The 26923-nt window shown below is 50.0% G+C and overlaps 10 protein-coding genes across 10 annotated transcripts; 6 read left to right on the top strand and 4 right to left on the bottom strand.

Annotated features, from left to right (window-relative positions):
* Window positions 1-541: 541 nt before the first annotated feature.
* On the top strand, window positions 542-1453 carry ARB_01754 (uncharacterized protein; the record flags this gene model as incomplete). Its single annotated transcript, XM_003011953.1, has 2 exons — window positions 542-862; window positions 932-1453. The coding sequence occupies 2 exons, from the start codon at window positions 542-544 to the stop codon at window positions 1451-1453; spliced, it is 843 nt and encodes a 280-aa protein (XP_003011999.1).
* A 696-nt stretch (window positions 1454-2149) lies between these two features.
* Window positions 2150-3723, top strand: ARB_01753 (uncharacterized protein; the record flags this gene model as incomplete). The annotated part of the gene is made up of 2 exons (XM_003011952.1): window positions 2150-2378; window positions 2456-3723. 2 exons carry the CDS (start codon window positions 2150-2152, stop codon window positions 3721-3723), a joined length of 1497 nt encoding a protein of 498 aa, XP_003011998.1.
* Window positions 3724-4226: 503 nt separating this feature from the next.
* ARB_01752 (uncharacterized protein) lies at window positions 4227-5471 on the top strand (the record flags this gene model as incomplete). Its single annotated transcript, XM_003011951.1, has 1 exon — window positions 4227-5471. The coding sequence occupies one exon, from the start codon at window positions 4227-4229 to the stop codon at window positions 5469-5471; it is 1245 nt and encodes a 414-aa protein (XP_003011997.1).
* Window positions 5472-5988: 517 nt separating this feature from the next.
* ARB_01751 (PAF acetylhydrolase family protein) lies at window positions 5989-7152 on the top strand (the record flags this gene model as incomplete). The annotated part of the gene is made up of 1 exon (XM_003011950.1): window positions 5989-7152. The coding sequence occupies one exon, from the start codon at window positions 5989-5991 to the stop codon at window positions 7150-7152; it is 1164 nt and encodes a 387-aa protein (XP_003011996.1).
* A 1464-nt stretch (window positions 7153-8616) lies between these two features.
* On the bottom strand, window positions 8617-11361 carry ARB_01750 (cell wall proline rich protein, putative; the record flags this gene model as incomplete). Its single annotated transcript, XM_003011949.1, has 1 exon — window positions 8617-11361. One exon carries the CDS (start codon window positions 11359-11361, stop codon window positions 8617-8619), a length of 2745 nt encoding a protein of 914 aa, XP_003011995.1.
* Window positions 11362-11459: 98 nt separating this feature from the next.
* Window positions 11460-12816, bottom strand: ARB_01749 (uncharacterized protein; the record flags this gene model as incomplete). The annotated part of the gene is made up of 3 exons (XM_003011948.1): window positions 11460-11734; window positions 11934-12343; window positions 12515-12816. The coding sequence occupies 3 exons, from the start codon at window positions 12814-12816 to the stop codon at window positions 11460-11462; spliced, it is 987 nt and encodes a 328-aa protein (XP_003011994.1).
* Window positions 12817-13489: 673 nt separating this feature from the next.
* On the bottom strand, window positions 13490-13891 carry ARB_01748 (uncharacterized protein; the record flags this gene model as incomplete). Its single annotated transcript, XM_003011947.1, has 2 exons — window positions 13490-13562; window positions 13752-13891. The coding sequence occupies 2 exons, from the start codon at window positions 13889-13891 to the stop codon at window positions 13490-13492; spliced, it is 213 nt and encodes a 70-aa protein (XP_003011993.1).
* Window positions 13892-19488: 5597 nt separating this feature from the next.
* On the bottom strand, window positions 19489-20712 carry ARB_01747 (uncharacterized protein; the record flags this gene model as incomplete). Its single annotated transcript, XM_003011946.1, has 3 exons — window positions 19489-19853; window positions 19956-20318; window positions 20436-20712. 3 exons carry the CDS (start codon window positions 20710-20712, stop codon window positions 19489-19491), a joined length of 1005 nt encoding a protein of 334 aa, XP_003011992.1.
* Window positions 20713-22777: 2065 nt separating this feature from the next.
* Window positions 22778-24076, top strand: ARB_01746 (uncharacterized protein; the record flags this gene model as incomplete). Its single annotated transcript, XM_003011945.1, has 1 exon — window positions 22778-24076. One exon carries the CDS (start codon window positions 22778-22780, stop codon window positions 24074-24076), a length of 1299 nt encoding a protein of 432 aa, XP_003011991.1.
* Window positions 24077-24498: 422 nt separating this feature from the next.
* On the top strand, window positions 24499-24964 carry ARB_01745 (uncharacterized protein; the record flags this gene model as incomplete). The annotated part of the gene is made up of 2 exons (XM_003011944.1): window positions 24499-24795; window positions 24863-24964. The coding sequence occupies 2 exons, from the start codon at window positions 24499-24501 to the stop codon at window positions 24962-24964; spliced, it is 399 nt and encodes a 132-aa protein (XP_003011990.1).
* Between the last annotated feature and the right edge of the window lie 1959 nt (window positions 24965-26923).

Genomic DNA, 26923 nt, shown 5'->3' with positions numbered 1-26923 from the left:
GGGTTTGTGAAAGCGGGACACGGCTGATGTACGGAACGTGAAGGGAGGCAGGACATACCCAAGTTACCCCATCCACCGAGGAACCTATAGCCAGTTGTCAGCATATCTGTCCACTATGCGCGCCTGGCCATCTCCCAAACCGCCTTGAAAGTGATGGCTGAGTCCTGACGATGTCGACGGTCTCGGAACCAGTGGTGGTGAAATGCACTTACACTCCATGCTTTGGGTCGAGATGACCACCCATGATGTCGACAAAGGAATTGAACGATAGGAAGGGAAGGTAAAAGCTCAGAAATCCCGGCCGCTGCGGTCGTCAATTGGCAGATCTGGTCGATAGGTTGAAGCCAGAGCGAAGTTGTGCTTCCGGTGTTGGCGAAGAAGTTGGACATGTTCTGCGTCGGCGCTAGGCCGTTTCGGGCATGGTGAGGATATCAAATCGAAAACCTCCAAAGCTCTGCGCGAAGAGACAATTTGCCGACCCATTGCGAACGAGATACAGACACCAGCCTTGAACACCCGGTTAGAGCAGAACATATTCACCATGGCGAACTCTCTGTCGGCTCTCTACAAATATGCCATTCCGGCTGCTGTTGGCGTTTCCTTTGTCCAAGCCTCAATGTACGATGTGAAGGGAGGATACCGCGCAGTTATCTTTGACAGACTCACTGGTGTGAAGGAAAAGGTTGTCAACGAGGGAACACATTTCCTTATTCCATGGCTACAGAAGAGCATTATCTATGATGTCAGGACGAAGCCCAGGAACATCTCTACAACAACCGGAAGTAAGGATTTGCAGATGGTCAGCCTGACACTCAGAGTGCTACATAGGCCTGAGGTTCAAAAGCTACCTGCTATATATCAGGTGGGTGGAATATCCGCTACATAAACTCATGTAGGCAATGGCAGAATTGCTAATATCGAACTGCTATAGCAACTTGGACAAGATTACGATGAGAGGGTTCTCCCATCCATCGGAAACGAAGTTCTTAAGTCCATCGTCGCACAATTTGATGCCGCAGAGCTGATCACCCAGAGAGAAGCTGTGTCAAACCGCATTCGTACCGACCTTCTTCGACGTGCCAAGGAGTTCAACATTGCCCTTGAGGACGTCTCCATCACTCATATGACTTTTGGCCGTGAATTCACCAAGGCCGTTGAGCAGAAGCAGATTGCACAGCAAGATGCCGAAAGAGCCCGCTTCATCGTCGAGCGAGCTGAGCAGGAGAGACAAGCCAACGTTATCCGTGCCGAGGGAGAGGCAGAAAGTGCCGATATCATCAGCAAGGCCGTTGCTAAAGCCGGTGACGGTCTGATCCAAATCCGAAGAATCGAAGCCAGCAGAGATATTGCCCAGACACTTGCTTCAAACCCCAATGTCACATATATTCCCGGCGGTGAAGGTGGAAAGGAAGGCGGAAAAGGCACCGGCCTTCTCCTTGGTTTGAGATCATAAAGCAGAGAAGCTTGCTAGGTGTTGGTGTGTTTGTTATGACTGTATAACAAGTATCTGATTCTCCCCCCAAAGCGATGTATTAAAGCTACTCTTCTAGTTTGTTTAATTATATGGTCTCTTCTCATCCAAGTCTTCCCCGTTTTGCCAGTTTATTTTATTTTTTATTTTTATTTTATTTTATTTATTTTTTTTTTACTAACGCTGTAGCTATACCATCAACATCCTACAAATTATGCCCTTGCCTTTCACTATGGAAGAAGAGGTACGTTTCTTTCTATCTCCTTAAAGACTTCACATATGTTAACAGCCACCTCACAGTATCATCAAACTTTTCTGGTAGACGCTTCTGCCACTATTTATGTCACTGGTCCTTCCAAATTCTAAATACCCACAAACAGTGCAAACCAGCGCCTGCTCAGACTATGATGATATTCAGAGTTCCAAAGATGACCCTTCAGAGACCGGAACCTTCTAACTTTTCCTCTGCCTATAAAAACCCAAGCTTCATCCAGGAAAGAAAAATTCCCGTTGAGCAAATATGATGCTGCTTTGCTTTACATCCAATATTCCAGATAGATTTCTATTATGGGTTACGTACCCCAGCGTATCCCCCTATCTCCTTGACTCTTTACGACTGACAAGAGCCAGTATTTCAGGCATTCCTACTAATAAAACAGATCGGCGGACCGACCAAAAATGGAGCCCGATCCTCTTTTGGACAATAGATTTGAAAGATTAAGGGTAAAAGACGAGGTCTATGGAGGCCCCAAGCTTTCTACAAACCAGGGCATGTGCAAGCTTTATCAACATACACTGGGCTGGAAACACAATACCAAAAGCCTAGGCCCTGCGAAAATCTCGGAGGTTAAATGCGTGGCCTCATACAACTGGGTACGCAAGAATAGGGTGACCATGCTAATTCCAGGTAAGGAGCTACCGATCTTGATTTGGTCTATTCTACTCCAACAATAATACTCGGTCACTAACGTAGGCCATGAATAGGAGCTCCCCCTGTCTGGCACCCATCACACAGTATATGCGATAATGCTGAAACTGAAGGAATATCCCAGAATGATGTTGGAACCACCTACAAATGGCTGCCAGGCAAAAGTCCCGAAGATGTCTACAGGGTAGTGTATCAAAATGACGGCAAGGATGGATGGCATGGACACCCGCTGGAACCTATGGTTTATGCCGCTAAGCTTATGGATCCGGCCTTCGAACTGAGCAAGTTTGACTTTGTGATTGACGCTGCTGCCATAGAATCCATGCTCGCCTTCATACAATTTGAGTCCAACTACCATAACTTGAAAGTTGAACTAGTCAACCGGACCGTGTTTATTGCCAGCGAGGAATCAGAACGCTACCCATGCAGCTATCAGCCTCTGGTAGATGACGCTCTCACGTGGGAAGACTGCGTCAAAGACTCAATATCCCATCAGAGAGTGCTCTCGTACGTCTTCGGGGGGCACCGTATTCTTATCAGGTGCTCCACCCATGGCTACCTTCCAGGGTCAACTGGAGAGGCAGCGGAGAGTAGAGAAGGTGAAGAACCGATCGTGGGGAAAGACAACGACTCAGACGCCCCTAGATTTGGTGCTTCAGCCAAAGGGTTCCCGGTAGCTTATCGCTGTGGGAAGATCATACCGCAGGAAGCAATCTTCGACTTTAAGGGCAATGAAAAAGGCGCCCCCCGCGATTCACCTTCGGAGGGAGATATCGGTTGGATGTGGATTCGGCAAGTCTCGAAGATCATGACTGTAGAGACATGTGGAGCGTACAATAATGCTAAGGTCCAGGATACGACCTCGCTTTTGCATCAGTGGGAAGATAAAAACCGGCGTGATCTCGTGCAGCTTGCAGATTTGTTGTCAAAAATGCGTCACTACGCCAATGAATCCCGCTCTAAGGGGCTCTTGATCAGCCGCGTGATAAATCCCAAGCCTGAATTCATGTCGGTCATCGAATCAAAAACTCCTCGAACTATATCCCTTGCCGTACTCAACTACAACCCGACCTCGAGTGAGGAACCATCTAGTGCTAACAAGGAGAGAAAAGAGTGCAACACTGGTATAGGCAGCCTCCCAAAGTGCGCCACAAAGAAAGGGAAAGCGGAGCCGGAGTTCTATACAGCGGCGGGCATATCAAAGAGCAGCTCCTTGGAATCCATTGCCTTGACCGATTGGGAGTTTTTGGACGAAGCGGAGTGCGACACAGAGTGGGTTGAGGTCGAGAGTAGAAGATCAAAGCCTAAGAAGCTACCAAACTAACCTTTAGGGAACCGCAGGCTTAGGTGAGGAAGTGAAAGACCCGAGATGTAGTATTTGGTATGGCATTTGAGGCGTTGACTTTGGTAACCGGGCGTACAAAGCGACTTGATGGCGACTCATTTAGACTCTGTTTAGACTCTGGATATAGGAATATAGTGTCATTATATCTCATGGATGGGCTGTCTATCCAGCTGTAGATGTGCCCCAGCAGTATTCCACTTGGTGATGTTGGACCTAGATATCAATTGTTAGCTTTGTAGGCCATCTGTATAGTTAACTAAGTTCCAACGCAGGAAACCCAGCGCTTACACAGCAAAAAAAGACGAAAAATACGAAAGTAAAAAAAAATTGCATGCATAAACTCCGGGTTGAATCGACAATCATCGTCAGAAAAGGCTTATCCATCCCATAAAGCAGGGGAAACGGTATCTAGCGAGTGAACACTCCTCGCAATCTTCCCAGGGTCGCCGGCAATATCCACCAGCGTAAACGAAGCCAAAAAAATGCCGAAACCTCGCCCGCAGGCCCGGAAGGCTTCAAAAGCGAAATCGACTACTGATACCCAACATAGGGCACAGAGTGCATCGACATCACTTATCGATTCTGCACCGATCGCTCTGCAACAGCTGATTCTGAATATATTTGCGGATAGGCTGGTGGTGCGGCCTGGCGCTGCTGAGCAAGAGAGTGGCAGTGGCGCCGGCACGACACTGAGAGAGCAGGTTCAGGCTATCAAGTCGCATCTATTCAATCGCGATTTCGACTCTGCCTTTGCTGATGCGGACCCCGGCATGCTGAGGGCTTATGCTCTTCGCTGGAGTGCTGGGAGAGCGCTCGCGTACACTGGTATCTTCGAATATGTCCTGCGGTTGGCGTTGAATGGCGATCAGGGAGGACGGCCTGCAGGCCCGTCAAGCCCTCCCGCTATTGATATCGAGGACTTACGAAACAGACGGGTTGTTTGCATTGGTGGCGGAGCAGGAGCAGAAGTAGTTGCACTTGCTGCTGCTGTGCGGTGGGCAACTGGCCTTGATAAGCCGACAGAATCGAACCTGAATCTCTCTGTTACAGCCCTTGATGTAGCGGACTGGCAGCCAGTGATTGACGAGCTTTCACTGGGATGCATATCAGAGTCAGTTCATAATAGTAATAAAAATTCCGGCGTCTCCCTTCCATTGCTCAAGGCCGGGGATCTGGCGATATCATTCCAGAAACAGGACGTCCTGGAGCTTTCAGAGGAGAAGCTATCCCTTTTACTATCCCCGTCTACGAAAGATGTAACGAGTGCGAATGAGAGGAAAGGCAAAGAAGGCACAGAAGACCCTACAACAGTTCTGATAACGCTCATGTTTACGCTGAACGAGCTCTTCTCGACCTCCATGCCCGCCGCAGTTGCGTTTCTGCTGCAGTTGACCGACGTGACCAAACCTGGCACCGTCTTGCTGGTCGTTGATAGCCCTGGGAGCTATTCAACATTATCACTTGGTTCCAAGGGAGCTGGGCCTCAGGGAGAGTCCGCTGGAAGAGCATCCGAGGAGAAGAAGCCTGCGAGACAGTATCCTATGCGTTTCCTGTTGGATCATACCTTATTGACTACAGCTTCAGGCAGTTGGGAATGCATTTTATCCGAAGAATCACAGTGGTTCAGGCGAGACCGTACAGGGCTTGAGTACAATGTTGGAGAGGGGATTGGGCTTGAGGATATGAGATATCAAGTCCACGCCTACCGAAGGACTACGGCTTTGTAGCCATATTCCATACTCCGTACTTAGACCCAAAGCAGGTTCTTGCAGTACTCGGTGATCTTCGGCGTATTTATGGAGCATAGTAGTCAAGGATAAGGGGCAGGTATCGTCATATTGGAAAACAAGTCTGGAGAGCTGATGGGATGAGATAGGATACTATTAACCACCCCACATTCGTAGGATTACGAATGTAGCCAGAGAAGGTATCCTTCAGCGCCAGGCTCCAGAAGAAAACATAAAATAATACGATAAAATAGCCCAGACAAGGAAAATCTTCGGCTGAACGTTGGTTAAAAATGCTTGTCTCTTCCTGGCAGCAGGCAGTAGAGCAGGCTAGTGAAGGATCATCATGCCCTCATCAACAACACCCAGGCTCGGAATACTCGGCTATACGAGCGAAGCACTCTATATTTAAAGCCAGAACTGTTCATCCCGTGGATCTTCGTTTCTTTCTTTCCTCTTGGGGCCGAACCAGCGTTGCAGTCAGCTTTTCAAGCAGTGCTCATCACCAACAGCCACCATGCTCGTCCAAGGGACTATCATCTGTGCTCTTGTAGCAAATGCAATTGCATCGTCTATACCTTCGTCATTTCTCCTGCCTGAGCCATCAGGGCCGTTCAAAGTCCAGAGAGAAATCCTCGAACTCACAGACTGGTCCAGGAAGGATATCAATTCCACTCTCCCTCGCCGGCTGATGGTTTCTCGATTCAACCCCATACCTGAGAAACACTGCATTAGAACAGAGGACGTTCCTACCTTTCCTCCTGCGTCTGCAAAGCTGGAAGATGCAATTCTCCAAGCTGCGTCTGGCGGCCACTGGGTGGACGGGCTCCTAGCAGCGTCTAGAATACGGGTATGCGCTGATGTGAAGAAGGGGTACCAAACTGACTCCCACGGGGATAACCATGGCATCCCCATCCTGCTGTTCTCACCTGGCGGAAACACAACTCGACTTGTGTACTCGTCTATTGCCCAGACGATTTCCAGTGCAGGATACACGGTTATAACCATGGACCACCCACATGACACGGACATCGTGGAGTTTCTCAACGGCGACATCATCACCGGCGGCGAAGTCACTTTCTCTAACCCGTCCGTCCTCCCCTTCTGGAACGACGTGCGTGTTCAAGACACTGTGTTCGTGCTCAACCAGGCCCTCAAGACTTCCCCCCACGCCCGCATAGGCATGCTAGGCCATTCATTCGGTGGCTCTGCCGTGCTCTCCTCCATGGTTAAAGACGGTCGTATATCAGCCGGCATCAACTTCGACGGAGGGCTATGGGGCGATGCAGTCAACACAGGGCTGGGGGGTAGAAAGAAACCACAACCATACCTGCAATGGGGAGCGTATACGCATAATCGACACAACGATACATCCTGGGAGACGCTTTGGAAGGCCATGGAGAGGCTTCACCCGCATGCATGGAAGAAGGAACTTGGCATTCCGGCAGGACGACATAATACCTTTAGTGATTTCCCAGCCATTATTGACGCAGGCGGAGTAAGGGAGGTTATTGGCAAGGCTAGCATTGACGTGCTGGTAGGGGATATTCCTGCGGCTAGAAGCCTGGAGTTCATCAAGGTGTATGTTCATGACTTCTTCCAGTTTTCGCTCTTCGGGAAAGATGAAGGGCTTCTCAGGGGGCCAAGCTCGAAGTACCCTGAGGTCGTCTTTCTGGACTAAAGTAAATAATTACTCTATAATTAAGGTGAATATAGTGTAGAAGTGTAAATAGAGATAAACTTCATACTTGCGGCCATTATACCCGGCCATGGCTACAACCTAATAAGTAGTGCTAGGCATACTCCGTAAACAAGGAGGGAAAAGTAGACAGGTACACTTGCTGTGTGGAGATTTTGTACCTAGCAGCTATGTATCTACATAGATTTCAATCTCTTCTGAATCAACCTCCCCGGTCCTTTCTACCGTGATACACACAAGATAAAGTGAAGTAGAGACTTTCCCCACCAAGCGAATGAAAGAGGACTGATTAGAAGAGATACTAGGCATTAAGCGAGGGAAATTCAAACAGCCGTTCAGATAACTGTGTTACCTGGGCAAGGATCCAGCAGCATTTGAGTGTGAACTATTTGCAAGAGCCTGGGCTAGCCTTGGCTTGAGTCCACTGCTAAGCTGGAGCCGGATATAAGGAAAAAAAAAAGAATGGCATGATATGATCTCCGGGTAATATTCATTTTAAGGTAAATGAGAAAAGAAGAAACCTGTGTCGGCAATTGCTGTTGCTGGCCAACTGGCTGTCTGGCTGGCTAACTAAAGAGAGGCTAGAAGATGTAAAATGAAATGAAAAATGTCGTTAGAGGCCGAAAGGGAATGAAGAGGAGCTAGACATGGGTGATATGATGTATGATGGATGATGATAGGGAGCGGAAGACAGAGCGGCAGTGCTAGTGTGCATGGATGCCTGAATGCTGCGTCGGTGATAAGGAACATGAGAGCCAATGAGGGTATGGGAGGTCAAGGAAGGGAACGAGGGATAGATGGAGTGGATGGGTTCGTATGAAGCAAAGCAAAGCAAATGAAAGGAGAGGAGATGAGGTCTTTAGGGCGTAGAATAGTGAGTATGTGACGTTCAAGGAGAGGCCTGGCTGGGTCGTAGAAGCAAAGAATAAAGATCTTAACGAAAGCATGGGAGAAAGAAGAAAGAACTGAACAAGTAAATAGACTGAACTTGTATGGCTTGCCTGCGAGTTTTGTTTGTTTAGAAAGAAGACAAAAAAGTAGCTGAACTAAACTTGCTCTGGTGGAATGAATAATATGAAGACGGAGGCGTGCGATTGGACTCAAACACGAACTCGGTTGGAAAGAAAAAGCCAGATAGTAATAAGGAAAAGAAAAAAACAAGCAAAACGATTCTCCATAAGTCAATAGTTCCATCCGTGATATCGTGCCTCCCATATGTACTCCGAACAAAGTGAAAATGAGAAAAAAAAAAAAAAATGAAAAAATGAAAAACGAAATCAGACAAAAACAGAAAAAAACGGAGAAGGTTCTAAGGGTTGGAAATTAAACATAGATAAATCCAGCAAAAGGAACCGCGAAACCGAGATAGATAGATAGATGGGAAACTCGTAAAGGTTGGGAAGAGATATGGAGGTAGAGAGAAGTAGACAGGTATAAGGGGATATTTTATCGTTTGTCCTTGACTTTCCAGAACTGCATTAGACGGGTGATTCGGAGACCCTTTTTCTTGCGCTTTTCAGACTCGTCCATGGGTGCTTTCTCCTCGTGGCTTAGCTTGCTGCGCTCAGAGTTGGCGCCAACCAGACGCGAGAAGCTAACTAGACTGGCACGTTTCGATGAACTGGGCCGGTTGTTGTTACTGTGACCATTGCTGCTGGCGCTGTTGGCGGCGCTGTTGAGTTGTAGGACGTGAGAGAACGAGGCAGCTCGGTCACCTGGGATGCGTCCGTAGATTGCGCTGGGTAGTCTGGGAATGTTTCCGGTCATTGTCGACGCAGAGCTGGTTAGGGACGGGACATCCTCGGAGGAGTTTTGGAGGTAGTCTGAGCCCGGCTCGCCTGAGTAAACGGATCCGGAGCTGTGATGACGGTCTGTCATGGAGGATGAAGCGGTGTTTAGGCGAGGTACGTCAAAGGAGGTGCTTGAGGGAGCGGGGGAAGGAAAGGCCTGTGGGATCATAGGCACTGGTGGTATTATTGCAGGGATGGGGGTGAGGTTCGTAGCATTAGAGATGTTGTAGATGAATTCGGGGGAGGTAGAGGGACGCTTTTCGTCAAAGTTGCGAGGAGAAGCCTGGCCAGAATCAGAGCCCACGATACCGATACTTCCCGGGTGGTGGTAGGTAGTGCTGTTACTGTTGCTCCGTTGGGACTGAGACTCAAAATCAATTGCATGGGCGTAAGGGGTACGAGGGGTGATAACCTGGGCAGTGCTGGGACGGCTCTCGACGGAAGCTGGATAGAGGTCGGGCAAGTTGCTGGAGTCGACTACCTGGATACCCAGGCCAGCTTCCTCAACATCACTATCCTCTTCGTCTTCTTCTTCTTCTTCACTGGAGGAGGATGAGCCGTTCTCAGCTGCGTCATCGTCGGCCTCTGACGATTCGGCGTTCTTCTGATTAGCCTGGTCGTCATTCTGGGCCAAAAATGCGTCTTCCTCTTCTTCGTCAAACACGTCCGGGTTTTCCATTGCAGTCGACAGTCCAAACCTAGAGGCACCTAGGAAACTGCGGTCAAAGGGAGGCATCTCCGGCGCACTCTCCGCACGTCTGTGGTACCGCATCTCTGGGCCCACGAATTCACCTCGACGGCCACCACTGTACATCCTCTTGGAGGCGATCATGAAACCACTGGTAATGTTCCGCTCGGCCCCCATTTCGGGGGTATTGAATGGGCCTAGAGCGGCGTCTAGATCGATTACGGGGCTGAAGATGTCAGGGTTACTCTGCTGCTCGTAGAAGCTCTTTGGTTTCCAAGCTTTTTCCAAGCTGTTGTCCGTGGAAGTAGCCGGTTCGCCGGATTGGGGGTGGCTTCTTGGAGCGTTCTGGGCCGTGGGAGTGCGGATGACAATAGTGTTATCATGGTCAAAGTCAACGCTGTACATGGATCCGAGCTCAGAGTTGGTCCGTGTAAGCATGGGTGGAGGCGTCGGGGATTTGCGGGACTTCTTTGAGGAGCGTTTCTTCCCCTTGCGGATGAGGATGCCGGCCCAGGAGCGCTTTTTCTTTTCTTTCTTGGACGGCTTGCGCTCGTGCGCTGTTCGTTGAGTCAAGGTGGAGGTCTCGGCGTCTTCCATATCCTGGTCTGAGGGTGCAGCAGCTTGCGCGTTAGTAGTAGAAGACGAAGAGTTGGAGGCAGTCCTGTCAGCGTCCTGGCTTCTGCCGACGTTTCCTAGACTGAAGTTCAGGGCCATTGAAGCGGAGGCTGAGAGTGGCCGTTTGGTGTGTTCATTGTTATCACTTGAAGGGCCGAAGGGCTTCCATTTCATGGCCAACTGGGCACCCGCGGTCTTTGGTCTGGCTGTAGCTTCATTGCTGTTATGAAGGGGAGAACTGGCGCCACTTCTTTGTCCAGAGCCGGAGCGGTCTGAGAAGATCTGGTTGGGACGCACGGTAGACACGCTACTCTCAGAGGATATTGTCGAAAGGGGACGGCAAGAGACTGGAGCTACTTCTGAAGCAGTAGTAGTGGGAGCAGTAGTTATCGACTCCTCCTTGTAGGGACGTCTTGTTGGAGATACTTGCAGTTTTTGCTGTTGCTGCTGCTGTTCGGCCCGCTGCGGGGAGGTCTGAGCAGTGTGCATTTCTGGAAACGACCGCGAGGAAAGCTTTGAGTTCTTGTCATTGGCAAAGGGTAAGATGGGCGAAGTTGGGACACTTCCAGAGACCGGTACTGGCGGAAATGCCTTGGCTACGGCAGTCAGGTCCACGCTCGAGATGGCCTGGGACCTCCTGTGGGCGTGTCTCCGGGCACCTCTACCGGGACCAGTGGTAAGTCCGGGACCTGGATGTGGGAGTGTTGAAGCTGTAGCCTTGGAACTACTGATGACTACCTGGGATGAAGCATCACCAAGGAATTCACTTGGTTGACGGCGGTGTCCCTTTGCATTGAGGTGAGCGGGCTCCACCAGCACAGGCGAAGCTGGAGCAGTAGGTATTGATTTTGTTGTAGGAGCACTACCTGCTGCTGCTGCTGCCGTAGTTGGTGATGTAGAAGAGACAGGCTCAGGTGGTGCCTGGGGGAAAGAGAACGAAGGGAGAGAAGCAGGCGGTTGCCGTCTGCCGCGCCGCGAGCTGCTCGACATGTTGTTGCTGGGTATTCCGCTAGGAACTCTGCTGGTGTCTGTCGAAGAAGGCGCTTGAGCCGGGAAGGAGAAAGGCGGGTTCGGGAGAGGCGAAGAAGGGGGATTCATGCGAGTGTCGTAACTGGGAGACTCCGGGGAGTGCAGGTGGATGTGACTGGCAGCGTTCCAGTGAGAAGAAGGCTGGTGAGCCCCGAGAGAAATTGATGTCATGGCTGTAGAATAAAACGAGAGAAAGAGAGATAGAGAGAGAGAGAGAGAGAATATAAACGAACGAAAAGGGAAATGTAAGAATTCCACGAAGAAGAGGGAAGAGAAGGAAGAATAAGTGACGAGCCAGAGAGTCTCTTCGGTCTCTCTACTTGCTCGTTCCAACCAAGTCCTTCGGCTTCATATATGGAGAGGCTGGGCTTTGCCAGATCAAGCAAATGACTGATAAAAAGCGGCTCCTTTTCCCCGGCTCTGCTTCCAGTCTGTGTGTTTCCTATCAACACGCTGGAGTCATCGTACGGAGATCTCAGCGACAGCTCCCCAAAAAAGATATTATCTCGTTTTCAAGGACGCCAGAAGGAATAATGATGATGATGACGATGTTGATGATGGTTTAGGAGGAGGTCGTTAGAAAGTGTTGGTCGGTTTTGCTGGGGTGGTTCGTTAGGAGGAGTAGTAGCCGACGGACGAACGCCAGGCCACAGCGATAGAGACAGAGGAGAGAGAGAGATAGAAAAAGGCGCACGTCTCCGTGCTAGGATGTAAGGAACGGACGGCCACAGCGAGCTGTAGCCAGCGAGAGCCGCGGCGGCGGAGGAGGAGGAGAGGAGGAGGCGGCGGATTAGGTTGAAGGGGAAGAGGAAGAAGAGGAAGAAGAGGAGAGGAGGAAGAAGAAGAGAAGTTGAAGATTGCAGGTTGGAGATCGAAGTTGAAGGCCAGAGAAAAAAAGGCGGAAGAGAAAGAAGAAAAAGCGGCAGAAAAAAGCAAAAGGAGCAAAAAAGACAGAAAAAGCGACGAACCAGTTTTTGACGGGGACTTTTTAGGGGACTTTTGGGTGGTCAGGTACGGTAAGGGGAGGACCCACATGGAGGACGGTGAGTGGCTGGAGGGGGCAGGGTGGGGCCAGGATGGGGCCACTGGGAGGCGGGCTTGGCAGGGCTCTTGCGTCTTACTGGCTGGCGGGACTCGAGGGTGGCCAGAAGGGGACTAGCTCAGGCACAGCTGGCGTCTCCCCAGGAACAGGCTTGGCAGGTAACTTTGGAGCAGGCAATACACAGCCAATACCAGATAAAATACGATATCAAGATGGAGGAGAAGAGGAGAAGAAGAAGAAGAGATGATATAAGAGAAGAAGAAGATAGAAGAGAAGAAAGAGAAGAAAGAGAAGAAGAAAAGAGATACTGGGTAAAAGGGTGAAAGTAAAAACGGTAGGACTATGGATCTGACGATGCGATCTGTCCCTGTCAAGAGGCCCTGGCCGCATCCCAGCATCCCGGCATCCCAGCCTGATCCTGGAGTCGACGACGAGAGCAGCATGCTGGCAGAAGTAAAGAGAGCGTTAGCTGCTGCTGTCATGCGCCCGAGCACTCTCTCTCGACTCGTCCATGGGCCTTTCTCGCCTTCCCCGGCGCGCCGCTCAGGGATGGACGGATACCTACATTCTCTTTTGCTCTCTTGTCCCGCTATCTTCCAAGGACATCCAGCTCCAGTTACGGAGCACATACAGATAGATACAAAGGCAAAAGAGAAGACAAAAAGAAAAAAAAAAAGGGCCTGTCTTGTCTCATGATCTGTCGGCAGCGACCGTCTCCACGGCATCGTCATAGTCCCTTCTCTTGTCCCGTACTCTAAACCCTCCCCTTGTACTGTATATACTTGGAGGCGGTACCTCGACCACCCCAGCCACCCTAACCAAACTCACTGCACGCCTCTTGAGTTAGTTGACTTACCCGTCGTATTTCGCCTGCATGGGGATGGAGAATGGGGGGGGAAATGGGATGGGATGGGGGGTCTCCGTGCCAAAAAGCAATTCTCTCATTGTTTCTTCCCTCGCTGCTACGGAGGGATCCTGCGCATGCAGAGAGAGGGTGCTGCAGTAGTGTATGTAAGGTAAGTGCATGCAGAGAAGACTGGCCTGCAGACTGACAGTAGTATGTACTCCTCCGTACGCAGCACTGAGTTACTGTAGCGCTGGCCGGTGGAGTCCAACCCCCTGGTCCCGGCCTGACCTTGATGTTGACCCCCTTTTTTACCCTTTTGGGGCGTCTTGATGCTGCTGTGCTGCACTGGCGTCTGGTGATATCGAGCGGAAAAAGAAACTCCTATACTCATCATAATTATTATTATTATTAGATAAATAAATAAAATAAGTAAATAATAATAAAATAGAGCATAATATATCTCAGATATACCCCATAGCTCTCCTCCGCCCTGCTTCGTAGCTAGCTTGCTACCTATTCAGTTCGGCTTCTTCAGGGGAATCGGGAATCCATTATTATTAGCATACTTACGGAGTATGACGGGAATGTATTGATAGCCATTTGATATCGGCTTGGGCGGCAGCATTCATCTCTTCCTCTTCCTCTTCCTGCTCTGCTGTTAGGTATTCTTCTGCCAGCTGGAGAATGAGAGCCCGTACTCCGTATATCATCTTCCACCCCGTCTCCACCGCAATCATCCAGCATCCGCGAATCATCTCCCCAGAGCGCCTCCTCTCGACCTGAAATGAGATGAGATGGAAGATGCCAGCACAGCAGCTCAATAATAACAACAATGAAATGAGTAAACAAGCCGGCGTCGTCATCTCAGCCACTGGAACCTCTTCCCTCTTCCTTCGCATGTCTCATACCCAGGCCAGATAGTCTCTGTTTTTCTTTTCCTGGGGCCATCGTCAGCCATCAGCCCTATCCAGACACCAGCCAGCAAGCCAGCCAACCAGCCAAACTGGCCAGTAATCGAGGATGGTCGGTTTGAAACATTCCTTCCCCCCCCCTACGCCTTTTTTACGTTCTCAGCCTCAGATTTCAGGGCCCCATCGGAAAATATGTAACTGCTAGTTAGTTTAAAAGTAATTAATTTAATGTGATGCGGACTGGCGGACGAATAGCAGCTGGTTCCGGCATTATCAGTCGAGACAAGCCCAGTCAAGGGCGCCAATCCTGAGATTGATGGACAGCCCAGACAGTCCAGACAGCCCAGACAGACAGACAGACGGACGGGTAGATGCTAGACACTCCTGACAATGCAGCGGCTGACTTGGGCAGACATCCAGACGTCCAGACAGGACACTGGCACTGGCACTGGCACCGGGTTACATGGCCCAGTGCTCCCTATAGAGATGGCAGTTATAACCAACGGCCGATCGGTTTCTAACACATCGAGTCGATCACCCAAGCTTTTATCCCGGTTTTTCCCTTCTCGATCCTCCCCTGAGCCAGCAAGCCAGTCAGGAGCACCGCCTATCGTTGTTGGAGCTCTCACAGTCCAACCGTTACCGTGCTCTGTATATTCCACTCGTCTTATAGCTCGCGTCACACAGGTACACAGCGTACTGCTGTATATACTTGACTCTAATATTAAAATTGCTTTCTGATGTATTTGACTCCAGCGAACTAACTAGTTAGGTTGGCGAGCCAGACCATATGTATCGAATCAACCATTGCAGCGTTCCCATGCATGAAATCGCAACACAGCATCATGCATGTCCGTGTGTAACTAATGTGGCTGGGAGGGCGAGCCTTGTTTAACCTACCTTTTGCCTGTGCCCTTTTTTAATAATAATGTAATAGTAACTACTTCGAACCTTCATCTCGCAGATTTATTTATTTAACAGCTCAACTTAGTTACCCAGCTTGGTTGATTGATTGACTGATTGACTGATTGATTGACTGTCCGACTGGTTAGACCAGTCAAAAGATACCTCCGTGACACTCGTTAGCAACCAGCTCGACGGCGCTGCCTGTCCAACTTTGCCCCCCTGAGACGTGTGGATAGCTAGATGGCTGCCTTACTCCTGGAGAGCACTCGCTCGACTTTCTCCCCTTTTCTCCTTGATCTTCTTTATCCCGTTGCCACCCTGTCCGACCTCGAAGTCTGCAGGTTGCAATCTAACAAGACCAGACCTCTCTCCTCTCTCCCGCTTACCCTTATCAAAGCGGTTAAGTCTGTTATCCTGGTTGCCGGAAGAGCCATCCGTCTGCCGATAATCACTCTCTCGGGACGGCCAAAAGTACTGTACAATCCTGAAGTGAGCTAGACAGGGCCTTCAAGGTTGCGATCTTCCTGAAGAACGCCGTTCCACAGATGTCAGGAGAGCCAGATCCTCGCCCACGCCTGGCCTGGCAGTGGCCAGTCGACGGTTCATCTAGCTTACACGGCTAGACTAGGAACAGGCATCCTCAATTACTCACCCAGTTAGCCGTATGCCGTGCATGCATGGGGTATTCCAGGCATGAGGCCAAGGGCATGGATGGGTTCCTTCATGCATGTACAACAACTCTTTGAGTGACCTGCCAATGTACTTACAGCAAACTGCACGCCACATAGTACCACCTTTTTCTTTCCCTCTCTTCCATGCATCTCCCGCTGCTTGCCCTTGCTCCCCGAGCTGCTTTGTTTTCCATCTCTTTACTTTCCTCAAGATATGCGCGATTATTCCCTCGGGTTAATGCACGCATAAAGATGCATACGATACGCCCTTTGAAGCCGCATATTAACGAACCAGTTAGCTAACAAGCTAGTTGGCTAACTAATTTAAACCCACTGCACATGGAGGTGTTTTTCTTCATCTCGTTTGGTGCTGACCGACGACAGGGACCCGGCAGGGCATGCATGGGTGATGACTTAGTAAGTACAGTACTTCTGTATTTACTGTACTTACGACCCTAAGCGGCGGCGGACGGGCGTACCTGGACGCCAACGCCTAGGGATGCAAGGGTCGTCCTTTAAGGGGGCAAGAAAGGCCAAACAAAAAGCTAGTCTTTCTGTCGTCGTCTCATTATCCAATTTCAATTGCCAACCAACCCAACTTCCACGACATCACGTTGACTGGAAATAAGGGAGGAGAATGCATAACGAACCCTGGCTTATAGCACTGCATATATGTAACTCGTTAAGATAGCGCAGGTTACATATGGACATGGGAAATCAACGGTTTCTCCAGTTCCCAGTTCCCCAGAGAACCTCAGATCAAACGGCAGCATTCCGAGCGAAGGACAATGTCCAACGTTAAAATGTCTTATTGAACCCATCCCCTTTTTCCTCTTTCTTCCTTCTCCCTTCGTTGAACAACAACGAATGAAACACAGCAGTTGGGAAAGTCGGTAGTACTTGCTTGCCTGCTGCCTGTGCAGGGTTGCCGTAAAGAACAACTGTTCCTTTCTGCAGGGCAGGTTTTTGACACCTTGTCCCGTACTGTGCTGTGCTGTGTTCGTGCTGTGCTCTGTATCACCGCTCTGATGTGCCGAGTATCAGTATCAACACTTCGTAACTACTACTTACTTACTTCAGACATTGCATCCCTGACCGTCAATGCGTCTTCATTCTTCTTGGTCAACTGCCGCTCAGCAGTTCTTCTCACCTCTCTACCAACCCTGATCCCTCGCCGCCGGCATCGATCGCCATGGGATGAACAGGGCTATCCGTCACCCGCCGTCTCAGCCGCCTGCTGGGTCATGGAGAGATGGGTAAAAGGAGTACCGGCTACATGTTACATCCGTGCCAGGCCTATCTGATCAACACAACCGCCCTTTTCCCCTCCCCTTCCAAACGGAGCATATCTTCACCAATTCCGTTGATTCTTCGAGAACAACGAAACAAGGAAACGCGCATTTCAGAGTTCGACCAGACAGAACCCAATCCCAATAATGGCGGCGGAACCTTTCATCTCATCCATGGCTCGCTCGCCACGCCCGCCATCATGTACTACCCCCAGTTTCTTCTCTCATCGCCATGCTCAGTTAGTTAAACTGCCAACTTCGATCCATCACATTTTCTTTTCTTTTCTCGACTCCTGCTACTCGAGATAAGGCAAGCTCTCGAACTGGCGTGCCCGTCCCATCGTTTCCTCCTATACGAAAGTTTATCGGGATTGAATTGGACAGATGACCTGTTCGTAAGGTTAGTGAAGCAGACCGGAACCAGGCAGCGTTAACGAAATCTCGGGGCAAACGAACTGAACCGGAATCAACTGAACGCTGGAGAACTAAAACTTGCTTTTCTAGTTAGTTTGCTTACCCCAACTATGCTTTTTCCGGCTTTTCTCTCTTCCTGTCATCGAATATCAATCTCGTATAAATCCATGCTCGCGATCGTTATCGTTTTGCCTCCTCATTTTAGGCGATATCTTCGCTTGGTATCCACATACGATACCTTGAGATGCCCACAAACCCATAGTCACGATCTGTTACCCAATATAATACTCCGTGCTGCCTACAAGACACTTGCGAGGTGTGAAAAGCTTTTGGCGATAACAGCGTTATCGACCGCGCACTAGCAGCTTCTGAACTAGCTCATCGAAAATTAAGGCAGCCGCCGAATATACCCGCCGACTCCATCGTGGGCAGTGAACGTACTAACGTTGCGTAGCCTGGTTTGATGTAGAGAGCCTTTTGATAAAGGTGGGACGTTGAATCCACTCCTTCACCAACCGTTGCTGGCGATCTCCATGGTAACAACAAAAAAGTTCCCCCATGTTTGGATATTCGTCAGGACGCCATGTTTCATCCTACATCTCTTCCCATCAAGCCAATCTCCAAGGTACCTTGAAATTAGGCCGTCGAGCCAACAAGATTACCTGCGGCTTGAGAAACGCGTTTGGCACTTATTTTGATACGACCTCAATCTCAAAAGGGGGAATAACACATTTAAACTTATTACTAAGCATTAGTCATGTGACATGTCTTAGTAAGATGTGGCTTATATCATAGCTTATGTCATCACAGCGATTTGGAAATACCGCCAGGAAAGCAATCAATTGGAAGATCGTGACTACAACAAAGGCATTGTTTCTTTGCAGAAGAAAAAGAAGATATTTGGTATTGGATAAAATAGATGAAATCTATGCATACCCCTCTTTTTGCTAAAGTATACCATTGCTAGCTGTCAAATCTTAACAGTTTGACATGACCATTTTCCACGGTAGCGGTGACCGTTCCTCAGCACACCGCCTCCAGTTCTTGGTGCACTGTTCAGCAGTTCAATCCACATAACATACCCATCCTAGACACGCCTAGAATGAAGATGCGAATATCTTCTGCAGAAGTATGTGTGATAAACTTATCGTTGGCCTGGACTATTGTTCCTTGTGATACCCTTGGTGCCTAAGGATGGGCATCCACCGTTACGCCTTGAGCAGCGTTGATACAGCGAAGCCCGTTATGGAGCGGTTTTCCGGCTGGTATCCTGTACTATGTGGATTACTCGGCGGGGATATCCAGATGCAGTGCAACAGTCTCCCTTGTTGACTTGATGTCTTTTCAGGCCACTGTATGAGATCTACTCTCCTAGCCGTCTAAGGCAGGATATTAAGCCAACGCAATGTTATGCCGTCTCTCGTGGGCTAAATGAGGTATGTTGGTGTATGGGTAGATTCTGCTTTAAAAAGGAGCATATGGTATCTCCTTGCAATTGATATCATTGAATCCTGTTTTGCAGCTCTTCTCCCGTCATGGTCCATCCAGCCTGCTGTTGCCAAATACTCCCAGAGAGATAAACCCACGATATTCAGAGATGGCTATAAATGAATCAAGACGGAGTCGAAGGATGGATTCATCGGAAAGCAAGGTGGCAGATCCCGGCCTGGGAGTAATCTACCAACCCCATAACCAACTACCACCTCTGGACTCGTGCATAAATTGAAGAGCGTCCAGATATACAATTTCGGTAGATGCCTCGGGATGAATTAAGATATACCAAGCATTTTCGTGGGCAAGCCAGCCATCCATCGCTCCACATTGATCCATCAGCGTTTTCGTATCGATATGCAGGAATGATATTTGAGCCAGAGGCTGTTATTGGTTGACTCGTCCTTAAGAGGCATGGATAGGCCTGGCAGGTTAAAGATACAGTTGGCCAAAAACTTGGTTGCATTTTTTTTAAGTTACGTTTATTTCAACAAGGCGAGTTCCTAGATGGCTACAGGGGAATTTTGATAATACGTAATGTGAATCAAGGCACTCAGAGTAATATCCGAAGGGGAGAAAATTGGAAGGAACAAGAAAGATATTTTATGGATGAAAAATGAACAAGTCAACAGATGGAGAGAAGAACAAAAAAAAAGAGTGAACCAAAGCCGGTGATAGGCGGGGTATTCGAAGAAGAGCATAACGGAAGGAAAAGCAAGAACAGGAAGTAGATGTACAATGCAGGGTAAAAGAAGCAAAAATATAAGCAAAAGAAGTCCAAACCCTGACGCCTCGCTAACAAAACACCGAAAACAGACAGATGACCAGATAAGCAAAGCTGGCAATTTTTGTTTTTGCTTTTCGGGGGTCCAGGTAGGTTGATGGATAGCAAGATGTGATGTGACGAGGTCCTTCGTTGTTGTTCCCAGTTATCCAACAAGAGGAGGAAAGGGAAGATGAACTCGATGAACTCCGCATAAATGCATGTAACTGAGTATAAAAACGACGCCGTTTGTGTTGAATAAAAGGTTGCTATTTTTTCTCTCTCTCCCCTTGAGTATGAGAGGGAATTCCTCTAGGACTCGGTCGCACCCGGCGATATAGTAAGGATGATGACCAAACTGCTGACCATGAGAGACGCAGTAATAAATGCAGTCAGGGCTATACTGCCGCGGCTGGCAGGGAACTTCCCTCTGACCACCCAGTACTGACTCTCAAAATAGCGGTGGAAGCCGATGAAGAGGACGAGGATAGCTACCCCGATAAAGGTGGCGCCTAGCGGCTTTCCGAGACCACGCAGTTGGCTGCTGTTGCTTGTGATGGTGAAGTAGAGACCCTTGGACGTTTCTCTGTAATGTTCTGATAGGAGAGCAGACGGATTGCTGGGACTGTTCTGCGAGGGATCTAGCTGCTGGATGGCGGTGTTGAGACGGAAGAGCTGAGTCACTGCTATCCCTATGGAGGCGAAGGCGAGAGATGTTCGTAGCCATGAGAGAAATGTGCGTTCTACCAGCCATTAGTTTCCATACTTGTAGAACAGAATAGCTCTGATAGAGATAGATAGTAACATACCCAAGGCGAGATGGTCTCTGGCAACGCTGCCTTTGTTTTCCAGCTCCAAGCTGCCGTACTTCTCAAGTATGCGTTTGTACCACGACGGCTGATCCTGGTGTATGCTCCCTTTCCTAGACCGCTGGGACGAGTAAGAGGCACCTCTCTGCCGGGGTATAGTGCCACCATTGGCGATGTTGCTCCCATTAGCATTATTATTGTTGTGGGTGTTATCAGATGCACCTGGTGTAGCGCCTCCAGCGCCTGGCGCACCCTGTCCACCCACGCTATTGTCCATCGGGCTGCGCTCACGAACTATCGACTGGTGCGTTCTTATCCTGCTGAACTGCGGCCTCGAAGCAGTATGTGTAGACTCCATAGAATCTCTAGACAGTGTAGACGAGCCTGAATCAGAATGCGAGTCTGCCTCTGCAGGTGAAGAGAATGATCCATAGTTAGGTCGTGAGCCCGACCTCGTCGTCGCCGTCGCCGAGTTAGCCATGGTTGTCTAGGCCCTAGCTTTTCTTCCGCTTCGCTTCTTCGTGCTTCGCTTCTATTCCTCTGCGGCTATGTGTTGGTTCTTGGACTGCGTGTTGGTTGGCTCTCTCAGGCCGGGGGGTGACGGTGCTGGTTGGAGCTACCACCAACCACTAATTGGTGGGCTGACTGCGGAATAAACGGTGAAGAGGGGGGCGTCCTTTGTCTAGACGATGAGAATAGAACGAGGCCGAGGATAGAAAAGGACCACGAAAAGGCACGAAAAGCATATAGAGCGAAAAAAGGAGGACGGCGGCGGCGGCAGCGGGCGGAAGTGAGTGCATGTGTGGTGTTGTATATACAGCTCGCTCGCTCTCCCACGACCAAGCCCAGGGTTCGTCCAGGATGCAGCACCCAGCAAGGCCAAAAACTCCGGCCGATGGGCTTGGCCGCTGATCATGCATTCGATCAACTGTGCATCTGTCCCTATCCCTTTTGCCCTTCCCTTCCTTTACAGTCAACTGGTCTGTCTCCTGTCCCTTGTCATCATGGTCTTGCGCGTTCCTGGCTGACCTCCGTCTCACAAGAGGGTTTATCCTCCGACCTCGCCCTTCCGAGCACCACCACCACAACTACAAAAGAACATCGATATCAACATCATCAACGGTGAGCGCCGCTCGAGGCTAAGGCCCATCTCTTTCTCTGGCCTTCTTTGACCTTCCCGTCTGCGTGGACGGGCCCACCGAGCAGAGTTTTCCGCGTTCAGATCGCCCTTTCGCAGCTACGTTAGTGATTTAGTCGAGCTGATATAGGTCGACAGTCGCTTGACTAGTGGCGACGGCGCGCTGCATCTTATTGGACATGCGCATGGCTGGCCGAGTAACGATGGGCTCGAGAGGGGGGCTTTCGTCCTCAAGAGGCCTGGCAGGATGGGTCTGGGTGTGACAGAGGCGCAATCCAGGGCTGCCTGCGGGTGAGAGACGGCGAAACCCTCAGAGCAAATGAATGAATGGATGGCTGAAGGAGAAAAAAACATGGCTTGTGAGCTGACTGGATCAGGCGCGCCGTGGTGCAGGGTGCAAGGTGCAAGGGGGAGCCATCGTGCAGGCATCGACCGTCCCAAGATATGATAGGTGTCTGGGCGAGGGCAGAGCTGAGGATGAATCTAGATACTTCGGCATTTTGGACCCATTGACGGCGGTTTCCTCCTATTCGGTTATATGTACGTGCATCTCGCCTGGCTCGATCATGAGACTGCAAGCAGTCAACAGTCAACAGGCGTCCTGGGCAAGCAGGGATATATCTCCAGCCTGTTTTAGAAGAGAGTCCCCTCATGTGAGCATGCCTCTACGCAACTCTTGGGAATATGGAAACTCGATTGACTGCTCTATCCGGCTACTCACTCAATTCTGCATCTGACACAGTCTCTACAAGCAACAGATGATGAGCTCTCTGACTAGTTTACCAGGGTTGAGGCCCCCTTACAGCGCTGTTCTGTATCGGCATAGATTATTCTAGTGTTGGCGCTAGATGACAATCGGAGGAGGGCACTTCCACCTACCATGCAATAATAACAATAAATCGCTCTCCATCGACAACCTGATCTTCGCCTGGATACGCTGATCTATGGAGTACTTTAATATGTCCAGCAGCATCGTCGTCTTCGCATCTCCAGCTGTCATTCCTCTTCTCCATCTGCAGCCTCGATCTGCCTGATTGATTTCATACTTAATTTATGCTGGATTACGTCATCCGTCACGGGTTCAACCTTGAAGACCAAAACGACAAAAACGCAGAAGAAGCAAAGAAGCAAAAAAAGAAGCAGAGACGAAGAACCAGAAGACGCAGACTCAGAGAGACGCCGCGCGAGCAGAAGGTCAAGCATCATGGCGTCGCCTACCCAGGAACCACCGCCGCGTGCCTCTGCTTCCATCCCCAAAATCGACTTGTCGAAGAAGCTAGCGCGAACTGGTGGCCCTCGACGGCAGCCTGCCGCTGGCGACTCAGCGCCACCAACCCCATCGATGCCCCCTCGTCCTGCAACAGGAGATATGAAGTATACGCGCCCTGTTCCTCGCATTCTCTCTGCTCAAGATCACCAGTCCTTCCTCTCGTCGCCATCGTACAACTTGGTCACGGCCTTTGTGTTCAACCTGTCAGACAGCGTGCACCAGAAGTCCATACCAGATGTTCTCGATCAGCCGAGTTCTGCCTCGCCACCATCGCCCATAATATCCAAGATTCTCGAGATACTATCATCAATAGATTCGCTGCTCGATGCCCACCCATCCCTTGACCAGGGCGGGTCTCGCTTCGGCAACCCTGCGTTCCGGTCGCTTTTTGACGATGTCGAGTCTCATAGCGTATCATGGCACAAAGAGCTCTTGGGCATTACTGACGAGGCTGTCATAGCCGAGATATCAACATACCTAGTCAACTCTCTAGGCTCGCGCTCCCGTCTCGACTACGGCTCCGGCCACGAGCTCAACTTCATGATGTGGTTGCTGTGTTTGTACCAGCTCAGCATGCTTGACACCCCCGATTTCCCCTTTCTAGTCTGCCGTGTCTTCACTCGCTATATCGAGCTTATGCGCCGCATCCAGCTAACATACTACCTTGAACCAGCCGGGTCCCATGGTGTCTGGGGTCTGGACGACTACCAATTCCTCCCATTCCTCTTTGGCGCATCGCAATTGACGGGCCATCGCTACATAACCCCCCTATCCATACACAACAACGTCGTCCTCGACGAAGAGTGCGGAAAATGGATATACCTTGACCAAGTGAAATGGGTGGACAGCGTAAAGACCGTAAAGGGCCTACGGTGGCATAGTCCCATGCTAGATGACATATCCGGTGCCAAGAACTGGTACAAGGTGGAAGCCGGCATGAAGAAAATGTTTACCAAGGAAGTGCTGGGAAAACTGCCCATCATGCAACATTTCCTATTCGGAAGCTTGATTCCTGCAACAGAGCAGATGGGCGTTCGGGAGCCGCAGGAGGGCATACATGACCACAGCCACGGCAATGGCCCTTGCCATGACCACGCTCATAACAAGTCTTCTAATGGCGTCGACTTTTGGGGTGACTGCTGTGGTATCAAGGTGCCTAGTGCTGCAGCTGCAGGTGAAGAGATGAGGAAACGACAGGGAGGTTCGGAGCTACGGCCTATCCCATTTGATTGATCATGTAAATGTGGCTATCGTCGTGATGTTACCGACAGCCTAGCCAGCCAGTAGGCGTTAAGATATAGTCATACCACTAATGAGAAAAAGAACATTCAACGTCTTATCCGCCTGAAGACTGAAGTAACTTGAGTAAACACAATCTACTGAAGCTAAACTACGTGTTTGTACCTTTGCAGAATGACGTAATGTGCATATTACATAATCCCATTGCAGCTCAACCTTGTCGAGGCAAAACGATTTCTTCCTCCTTTGCGATGCAAGAAGAAGCAGCCCGGGCGAATTGAAGTCAGCGGCACAGAAAAGCCCAGAGATGCAGACCAATCGATAGCCAAGTCAGCGCGATCAGCGAATAAGCCTGGTTAAGTGCTGCCTACTATACCACCGTACCACCCCTCCTCCCCTCGCCGTCGACGCAAGCCATGGCACCATCCAGCGAGTACGCAGTGAGCGGAGGAGGCCGGCTGAAGATCAAGGGCTCCAAGGTACAAGACGGGCGTGTGGATAAGAAGAAGAAAAAGAAGAAGAGAGATAAAGAGGGAGACGTTGCTATGAGAAAGGAGGAGGCAGAGGAGGAAAAAGCAGACACAGTTGTCGGCGAAGCATCGAACGCAAAGGAAGAAAAGGAGAGACGGAGTCGGAGTGTCAGTGAGCTTCTTGAGGGCGACGACGGCAAGACTGAAGCTGAGAGGAGACATGCTGAGGCAAAGAGGAAGAGGGTACGTCTACCTAGTTTGCTTATATCAATGGGAGGCCTAAGCTTACGATTGTCCCGTGTGTGTACAGCTCAACGAACGACTGAAGCGAGAGGGTGTCAAGACGCATAAAGAGCGGGTGGAGGAGTTGAACAAGTACCTCAGCAACCTGAGTGAACACCACGACATGTGAGTTCTGACTGACTTTTGCGCTGTTATCGTTGTTTTTGCAAGGCTGACATGGAATCGCTTCATAGGCCGAGAATTGGACCAGGATAACACTTGGGAGTTATTGCTTTTCCTGCCCTGTATTTCTTTGTCTTCGCTTCAGTTCAAGTCTGTGGATTTGAATATGCATCTACGATATATTACTTTTCTTGTGTGATCTAGAGTTACTAGACACTGGCACAGACACGTATGGGGAGAGTATAGGGTCTATAACATCTGATATTATTTGGTAGCCAAATACCCATTTATATCACAAACAATGGTCTTTCAACACAAAAGTAATAGAGCAAAACATCAAAGATAAGACAGGCTAAATGGGAGAGAAACTGATGAACCAGGCCAAACACCATGCAAAACATAGCCAAAAGGGAAGCAGAATGAAGAACACCGAGCCAGACCCCAGGCTGTAATACAAAAAAAAAGGGCGGGATATAAGCCAGTACGCTGCAGAGCTTAGAAGAGCAGCACGGAAACAGATGTATGGGGAATTCCCAGTCGATAGGCAGAATGGAAAAGGGGAAGGAGAACAATATCCAAGAATATTATCCCAAAGACCAAAACCCACCGGAGCACCACCGCCCAAAGTCCCAACAATATCAATAAAAGAAGAGGACTCCTCCTGACCCCGACACCCCCAGTAACAAGCTAGCCGGTCCCAGGATAGTAGTAGTGATGGTAATAAAGCATGTTGAAACGCGGACCCAACAAAAGGAGACAACAAGCATGGCTCGCTATACTCCCTTGACGACCGTTGTTCGCTCAGAGTTCAGCCGTTCAGCGTTACGGGCATGTGACTCTTTCTTGCAGTCTTCCAGGCCGCTGCAGCTATGCGATTCCAGCATGCGGTGTTTGCTGCAGAACTGGCCCTTGCAGAAGCCGCAGTCACCGACTATACGCTGAGCAAGCTCTTTGCAGGCCTTGAACTGGCAACGTGGCTTTCTGGATGGGGCCATGTCTCTTTTGAGGAGTGTAGACGGCAGAAGTAGAGGGAGGCGAACGCTTTTTGAGGTCTGTTGTCCTGTGGTCTTTATGGAGAGGATTGACCGGACAATTTGTACGAGACGGCGTAGCTCGTACGGCAAAACCGGTTATGACCGATGGCCGATGACCGATGACTGATGACTGATGACTGATGACTGGAATGGAGCGTTAGCCTCTGGGTCCGGCTATCAGGCTTCTGAGTAAGAGAGATTGCCGCTCCGATACTCGGACGGAGACGGAGAAGAGGAGGACGGGGAGGAAGACGACTTACAGTGTAGCAGTGAGAGTCGAGGACAGACAGTAGTATGGCAGAAGAGGATTGAGGGACGGGGAGAGAGAGAGAGAGAGAGGAAGAGAGGGAGTGCGTGAGCAGGTCTGCAGGTACCTTGACAGGCAGCAAGAGAGCGGCAGCTGGCTGTGATGTTGGTAGATAAGGGAGGGAGAGGAAAAAGGGGAGCGAGGAAGGGGGAAAACGGGCGAGGCAAGGGCTTTATAAAAGGCGAGAAAACTCCTTTTTCCAGTGATGGTCCGGGGCAGGCAGAAGAAGAGAGGAGACAGAGACCGAAGAGCAAAGAAGAAATGGCAGAGAGAGGCGAGGCTAAGGCGATCCAAGCGACCACATGAGGAGGACGCTGTCGGGTTGCTTGCTTTGCTTGGTTCTGGTGGAGCTCATCTTCTGCGTTCCCCTTCAATGTATCATCAGCGCAAGCAAGAGAGTGACTTAGTTACGGACTTGCTTGAGCTAGTTACGGAGTACGGAGAAGCTCGACTAGTGAGCTCGCTCGTTTGTAAGTAAGTATGGGGCAACCCACGCCATGCCCATGCCCATGCCCATGCCCATGCTTACTCACATATAACTAGGCAGGTATAAGGTATGCCTGCAGTGGTGGTGGCCAGAGGTAGCAATACTTGCAGGATTATTACTACTTACTTCTATGAATAG

Source organism: Trichophyton benhamiae (genome assembly GCF_000151125.1).
Source record: "Trichophyton benhamiae CBS 112371 chromosome Unknown contig00269.3, whole genome shotgun sequence".
In the NCBI taxonomy this organism is placed as follows: Eukaryota; Fungi; Ascomycota; class Eurotiomycetes; order Onygenales; family Arthrodermataceae; genus Trichophyton; species Trichophyton benhamiae.
This window is presented reverse-complemented; position numbering and strand designations above follow the sequence as displayed.